Genomic DNA, 7,847 nt, shown 5'->3' with positions numbered 1-7,847 from the left:
TGTTCGTGGTCTTTCTAAACCACACATGTAAATATGAGAGGCTGTCATCACGTACCTAACATGAATATCAAGTTGTTATTGAGAATTGTGACAGCAATCAAAAATTTAACGTAGATGTGATCTCTTTTCCTAGAGCTTTGACTGTCATGTGCTCATCAGTAGGAAAAAAAAAATGCATTCCTGGGTCATTTTTCACACAAATATCATATGTACAGCTTGTACTGTGATTCAAATTCATATATCTACTTCAAAGGGATTTTCTCTCAGAGCGGAAGATTTCTGCGAGATAAAGTCACATAGGCCCATACCTTCAAAAGACACAGATGTGTTCAAAATATGACATGTGCTTAGGTTTCTTGCAAACACTGATCAATCAAAGTACCTTTTCCTTTAATTTCTAGCACCTTTTTAGGGTCAGAATAAATTCAAATAAAAAGTAAACCATTCCACAGTGGCTTGTGTTGCAAACCCAAAATAGACATAACCTCCAGAACATTTACATTACAGCTGTACCAGAAGTACAATGAATCATGTAAAGATTGTTATAAAGAGTTAAACAACCCTGGTGTTCGACTTGAGATTGGCTAAACACTTACAAAATATACTTATCTCCTGTCTACCTTTTGATACATGTAAGCTACATCCAAATCTTCTTTGTTCTGTATTTTAGAGCCTAAATATTGCATCATAATAGAAATCACGCATCACTGCAGATGAAGATATGAAAGAAACTTTGGCCCAAGGGTTTAACCTCATAAAAGTGGATTCTCTGAAAATCCTTCCCCAAGATTCTAGTGTATCCACATCATTACACGAAAGATATTTCTGGCAGAAACAGAAACAACTCTGTTGACACAGACAAATGTCTGTGGACAAGTAGAAGCAATCAGGACACAGCACACAGTCTCTAGCAAAGTTAGAACTTTTCTGATGGTGCATACCACAGTCATTAATGACCTGCATTACACAGACATTCATTTCATTTTCATTTCATTTCATTTCAAAACAACAAGACTGACCACAAATGTGTAAAATTCTCTCTGGTTGCAATAAAACGGCCATGTTTTTGCAGTGGCTGTCGGTGGTTAGCAGTAAAGGGCAGTAAGTCTCCTGTGTCAAGAAAACTTGAGGCCCATTTTCCCTGACAGCCTACAAGATACGGCCTCTACAGGCACAAGAGCTGAATTACCAGACATCTTCCGCTGTCACTATTTCACACTCAAAACCATCCACGGCGAGTTCCCATCACCTCTGCGATAGTCTTGGCTCAAGGTAAGGAGCCTTACAGACTGCACACAAATCACTGCTTGCTTGTACTATTCATGTCTCCTGTGGGTCACGTCCACTCTGTCTGTAACGTGAATGGTGGCATGCTCTGACCGTCTACAGGTGGACGGGACACGAGATGCGGCTGTCAAAAGCTCTCTTGCAGTCTTGGTGACGAGTGATGGGATCGCCATGGTAACAGTCTCTTCTCATTCCTCATATCTGAAGCAATTACTGGCTATCTTCCACACGCCCGTCTGCGTCTTTGTCAAGATGAAGCTCTGATTGAAGGGGAAGTTTCTACTGCCCTGGAAACTCACTTTGCCACTGGTCACCACGAGGACAGAAGTCTGGTTGTCCGTCATCTCCTCTGCAGGTTCAAAAAAAGGAAACGATTACTGGTGGTGAAACTCTCAATTACACTGCATTTATTTAAATGTATTGTTTACCATTGGGACAGTGATTTTAAAAATGTTGGAGTTAAATCACATGTGATGCATCTGTGTACAGTAGGGTTGTTGTATCACAATACATCCTACCATATAAAAAATTGGCAATAAAGCCTAAAATACAAAGAGATATCACTATTAATCTCAATAAACCATAACTGTCAATGGTTTATTCTAGAAACAATCTTATCATAACTATTGTTCACATTTTGCATATTTAACAATACTTATGATTATACCGATTAACATTTTTACATTGGCTGTTTCTATCCCCAACTCAAATTTTAGAACCATTCTGAAGCACCAAAGCTAGGTTTCTGTTTCATCTGCAAGTGGTAAAAAATGCCTTTATTAACCCTTCCACAATCACTTATCTGTCAAGTGTCATCGATAGCTCATGTAGTTTGATTGTCAGTTATATTGCAGAATATAGGGGGAAATGAAACCCAAATATACATGTGGATTGCATGAATGCAGCAATTCAGTAGAACACAGAAGTGAACGTTTGCAGAAAATCAGACAATCCGTTGAAAAGTTACACTTATTTTTAAAGTTTTGGTGCAGGCATCTCTGGGTGAGAAGACTACAACAGTTTGTGATGTCACATATGGAAAACAAAGCAAAAAATATATTGAAAATTCAACATATTTTCACTTTTATTGCACAATAGAAGAGTACTTGACTTACCTCTTTCTGAAAATGGCGAATAGTATTACCCTTCACATACTTTAATAAAACATCTGGGAATGCATACTTCTTGCAGAAAATAAAGTTTGGTAAAATTCTCCTTATATTTTGTTTATCATTTTCAAAAAAAAAAATGACATTAATAAATGTTGCTTTTTCATTCAGCGATGCGGCACCCAAAATTTGAAAATTCATAACTTTTCAACGGATTGTCCAAGTTTTCCTCTAACTCTCACTGCTGTGTTTTACTAATATTGCTGCATTTTCTCAATACCCATGTCTATCTGGATTTCAAAGGGTGTGAGTCATGATAACACTTTCATCACAAATACCAAATGTGTGTGTGTGTGTGTTGGGGGGGGGGGGGGGGGGGGGGGGGGGGGGGTGAGAATGGTTGAGGCAGATGGGGAGGGCTGGGCCAAGAATGTAACCAAGCCTGATTCAAAAGCAGTCAAGCTATTGGAGTCAATCAAACAAGAATCGATATCAATCTACAGTTCGTTGCCTCTCTTTTAAGTCATAAAAGGATGCCTTGTTACATACCTGGTATGGGCTGACAGTCTAATGTGTCCACAGTATGCTCCGTGACAGGAAGCTTTTCAAAGAACTCCATAATGCCTGCTGAGCCAGACACTCCATTCCCATTCCACACCATGGTGGCACTGTCCAGGTACAGCTTTCCAAGCAACTGTTTGTATACATCATGTAAGAAACAAATAATTCCAATAAAGGCCAATTTCACTTGATCTTGAGTATTTCTATTGACACTCAATCCTGTTTCTAGATATTGCATATGCTGTATACAGTATCTCTAAAGTGAAGTACATTGTATTGTGCAAATTGGGACTTGTAAGACAAGTGGGAGGTGGTTGACTTCGCAATCTAGAACCACATGAAGGGTAGGTGAAAGAAATATTAGTGCTTCCCAAACAAAGAGAGTTGGCAAATTTCCATCCTGGAGAAGCTATGCCAAGCATTTGTCTTTAGCAGGTGGTAATATTAGGGGGAGTAGTTCCTTTTACGAATACTGGTCAACTTGAAAAATTCACAAAATGAAAACACAGCGAAATATTATACTACACATAGTTGTTGTAGCTTGATGTTACAACCAAATTGAAACATAACAGTTATAATGTGTGTTCCTCCTCAAAAGTAAACTCACTGTACCTGTTTGAATAATTTATGAATGATACTTCATGCTGTTTTTAAAAGCGATGAAACACTTTAAAATATAGAGCCAAAACGTTCTGAAATTATCACATAGACAAGTGCAATTAACAAAACAAAAATAGTAATTTATTAATGCAATAAGAAAAAGACTGTACACTATCAACCTTTGATATGAAGAACTTGTTTGGTCTTGAAAATTACTTCAAAATGTTATCAATTATCTGAACCTGGAAAGCATAATGACTTGAGATATATCTCAAGTCCACCATTACATTGTACAATATATTGTTGAATATTTATCTTAAACTGTGCAGGAGTTTCCACATGTTTTTGTACCACGGTAACAGAATAACAGAAAAACAAAAAGGATATGAAAAAAACAACAACAACTAGATAGCTGGAAGCGCAGGAAGTTTGAACAAATGCATTGTACAATGTAACAATGTATGTCATAGCAGTTTTCCTGCATGCATGAAAAATACTCCAAGGCATCAAAACAGTAAAGTTCCACTAATAGTGATGAAAGTAGTGAATTTATTTGTTTTAGCTATAATGCAATATGCGTATATCACTCTCTATACTCCCATGTATGTTTTTAACATGCTGGCCTGGCAAGCAAGATGCAAGCTTCATTGTAGATTGGCCCCAACTTTGCCACCAAGCTATCCCATAATGCATCTAAAATAGTGCTGGCCAAGGGGCATTTTTGTCTTGGTGGTGCCAAAAATTGGCTTACCGATCTCCTGCGGTCAAAGGTTTCATAGAAGACTTTGTAGAACTGCTCTCCAGCTTCACATGCCTGACCAGTAGCAGAAAATTCCTGGGTCTTCAAAAGATGGGCAAATATTGAAATGGTCAAACACATCAATGTCAATGCAAAAGGTTAATGTCAATCAACATAATCATAAATCAGCAAATGCTTGCTGGTTTATCTTGCCATGCACAGAAGACAGGGTAAATGACTCCTGAAACAGGGGAAAAGTGAACAAAGATTTTGACCCATTCCCAACATTTCATTCACATACATTGTACATCAAAATGTCCACACAGACTGTTTATGCAATTTTTTTTAAAGAGTGCCCATTGTGACTGTTTTTCAAATGTTGACAAAATACTGCTAGCATACACTGTATATTTGGTATAGTGTCACATGACTGTGAAACTGTGGTTGCAATTTACTTTGTCCAATCTGTGTTTGCTCTGCACATTCAATCACTAGCATCAATAAGAAGTTGCTTATCAATCCTCCCTAATCCATTGCATCTAAAAGTTGACTGCAAGAAAGTGGGGAAATCTTGTAAAAATGCTCCTGAAATTCTTGTATCAATATAGAAGTTTGGTTTTTTTTTTCAGCATTTACTTAATCAAGCATACAATGTGCAGTGTTTCTTTTACACGAATCGCCATGACTTGTTCAAGTGATTTGTGCATCGTGACATGTGTCTTTCAGTAAATACCATTTCAGGAGACATGAGAGCTTAAGTATTTGGGCATTTCCACAGTAAAAGGGTACTTTTCAGGGATGTCTCTTTATTTTCTGTTTCCAATGTGCATTACCCCAAACACAATCTGATCTTCTAGAACACTTTAATGAGAGATAACTTTGCCCCCAAAGTGCTTTGAACAAGCAATCTATCAAAATTTTTTGCCAAAATGAAAAATTTTGGGTGAACGCATATGTAACACTGTCCCAGACAGAAATCCATGTACTAACATATGAAGGTCAACTTACGAATGCTCAGTGAAACCTTGTTTTTCAATTAAATGGTGTAATTTTGTTGAGAGAGGATAATAACAGCTGTAAATGTCTATAGAACATTGTGTTTTATACCATTTCTAGACTTAGTGGTGAACGCATGTAACATGGACAGAGCAACTCGTCACATTTTGGTCTGTCCATGTTACGCATGTTCACCTTTAAGTCTAGAAATGGTATAAAACCGTATCCGGGCAATTTCCCCCGAGGGCAAAAAACAGGTTAATAGTAAGGTTAGAGTAAAGATTAGGGTTGGGGTTAGGTTTAGGGTTAGGAGTTTGGGGTAGGGTTACGATTAGGTCCAGGATTAGGATTAGGGCCACAGGGAGGGTCCCAGGTAATTGCCCAGGGGGTAATTACCTTAGACCCTATAAAACACAATGCTGAATAGAATTTTAGAGCTGCTGTTATCTTCTCTCATCAAAATTAAGCCATTCAATTGAAAAACAACAAAGTTTCATAGAACATGGGTAAACTCTACCCCTTGTGATGAGGCTCTAGGGGCTGAGCAACTATCCACAGCCCAGTCGCTGTAGAAAACGCGACAGGGCCGTATCAGGATGGTGCACAACAACAAAGCCAACACAAAGCGAACATATCGATCACGTTGAGTTTTGATATTCGACATCATTTTTTTTTTCACCTCAAACTTATTAAAGAAAATCTTAATTAATTAGACTTCATATTTATGTTATTGATACTGACATATACAATTCATAACTCACCGAAAACGAAGATTATGTGCAGTGTGTGTGAACAGTATATCGTCTTTCATTGACGGCCATTTTGAATAATCAGGAGTTCACGCGATCGGAGTGTAAAAGTGTAGGTCCGATCGCCTGAACTGAGCCTGAGCAGATGCCATGCGAAGCACTTGTGTACAGCAACAGTGCTGTGTCAAAATCTAGTTAATGTTTCCTACATGCAGACAAACATTACTTAAGTCAAGAAGGTGCCTATGCTACGCTTCACATGTTTTGCTCTACGAGAAAGCAATTTCAAAATGACACCAGAGCTAAGAAGAGAAATTGTTATAGTCATAGATGACCGTCAGTCACCTGTATCACTTCTCCTGTTGGATCTACCACCATGTAGGAGGATGTACTCTGTTGTTACTTGCACTGAGCACTACTACTACTACTAGTAGTACTACTCAGGGGTCTACTGTAAGTCTACTCACATTTTGTTGTACGACTATGATGATGAGTGATTGATCCTGTTAGTGTTAGAGCTGTTGATTTATAGTGAGTATTAGTGAGACTGTCGACAGTTGTAAAATTACATATTTAGCAGATCTACACTGAATGCCAGAATGGCACCCCCTCATTACACACAGCTCGAGTTCATCCCAGTATAGCCCCGTATAAGAGCTGCTACAAGGGATTACTGCATCAAGGTACAGGGTTCGAAATTGGCGATGGTCCGCTGGCCATTGGCCACCCAAAATCACGTCGGACTAGCTAAAAATCATAAAATTCTGAAGTAACTAGTCCGTCTGGCTAGCCAAAATATTGCTTCAGTGTCAAAATTGATTTTAAGTAGTCCGCCTGGCTAGTTAAAAAAAAAAGTTAAGTGCGACCCCCTGAGGTATCAAGGTAGCTAGGCCCTATTTACTACTGGCACACAAGGTCAAGGCTGATGAATGCAACCTCCGCTCCGAGACCTTGACACACTGGGACAATTCTAACACCGATTCGAACTTGTGGGACTACACCATATCTAGCGCGATGATGGGAGCTACTAGTATCTGTCATTCAGCTTTCAATTTGTCAACCTGCATTAAACTTGGGTCCATGACTGACATGGACCCAAGTTATTCGGCTCTTGAATAAGTAAATCTGATATTGATAAGAAAACCACTTACTGCGGAAGTAGAAGAGAGTGCCATCGTTCGCTGCTGGGCATGGGCCTTGCTCTAGCGCCTGCTGTCTCAGTCTGCAGCTTGCCACGGAATGAATGGCCCCGGTAAAGGTGTACGATTAGCCGACGCGATAGGATCACCGTTGCCACCGTACGTTGTACGTTCCCCGTACGTTGTATCCGGGCGCCAGACAACTCGCCCTCGAGACAAGTCACCCCGAAGACAGCTCGCCCTCGATTTTTGAGCTGTCTTGGGTCCGAGGGCGAGTTGTCTCAAATGGCGAATAAATATACCCCAAATGATTGATTTAATATCAGACAAAATAAATGCTGCTTCAAAATAATTTTGCATTTATCTGCCTAAGTTGAATATCAGAATGCACACAGTTTCTATTTTCTCTGATTAAAGTCATTGTTAAGATGAAAATTATGGCATTCTGTAATCGCATATTCCCAGCCCTGAGATCGCAAGAATTGCCGAATCGTCCATGCCCGATCTGAGCTCGCCTCCTGATTCCCATCGGCAAACTGCAATAAATTTTTTGACTTTGAATGCACCTCTTAGACTTCATTTATGATTCAGGTTTGTATTATTGATTAATGATACTAGATAGTGGTTTAAATTCGATTAATATTTCACTGTCTTTGTTTATTCAGCC

General features: G+C 39.0%; 1 protein-coding gene across 1 annotated transcript; it reads right to left on the bottom strand.

The window, feature by feature from the left end:
- Window positions 1-1,475: 1,475 nt before the first annotated feature.
- LOC139745201 (NTF2-related export protein 2-like) lies at window positions 1,476-7,269 on the bottom strand. Its single transcript, XM_071655608.1, has 4 exons — window positions 7,193-7,269; window positions 4,309-4,398; window positions 2,946-3,090; window positions 1,476-1,636 (listed from the first exon to the last, which is right to left on the bottom strand). Exons 1-4 carry the CDS (start codon window positions 7,214-7,216, stop codon window positions 1,476-1,478), a joined length of 420 nt encoding a protein of 139 aa, XP_071511709.1. The 5' UTR covers window positions 7,217-7,269.
- Window positions 7,270-7,847: the final 578 nt, after the last annotated feature.

Source organism: Diadema antillarum, unplaced genomic scaffold (genome assembly GCF_040938485.1).
Source record: "Diadema antillarum isolate AM-2024a unplaced genomic scaffold, OU_Dant_1.0 seq00001240_RagTag, whole genome shotgun sequence".
Classification (NCBI taxonomy): domain Eukaryota; kingdom Metazoa; phylum Echinodermata; class Echinoidea; order Diadematoida; family Diadematidae; genus Diadema; species Diadema antillarum.
Note: the sequence above shows the minus strand (reverse complement) of the source record. Positions and strands in the feature narration are given on the sequence as shown.

Bases quoted from the DNA above. Each gene is read 5' to 3' on its own strand.
- LOC139745201 (XM_071655608.1), bottom strand. From the start codon at position 7,216: ATGGCACTCTCTTCTACTTCCGCA. The intron at 4,399-7,192 runs GTAAGTGGTTTT...CATCTTTTGAAG, and splicing joins CACTCTCTTCTACTTCCGCA to ACCCAGGAATTTTCTGCTAC. The intron at 3,091-4,308 runs GTAAGCCAATTT...GTATACAAACAG, and splicing joins CCTTTGACCGCAGGAGATCG to TTGCTTGGAAAGCTGTACCT.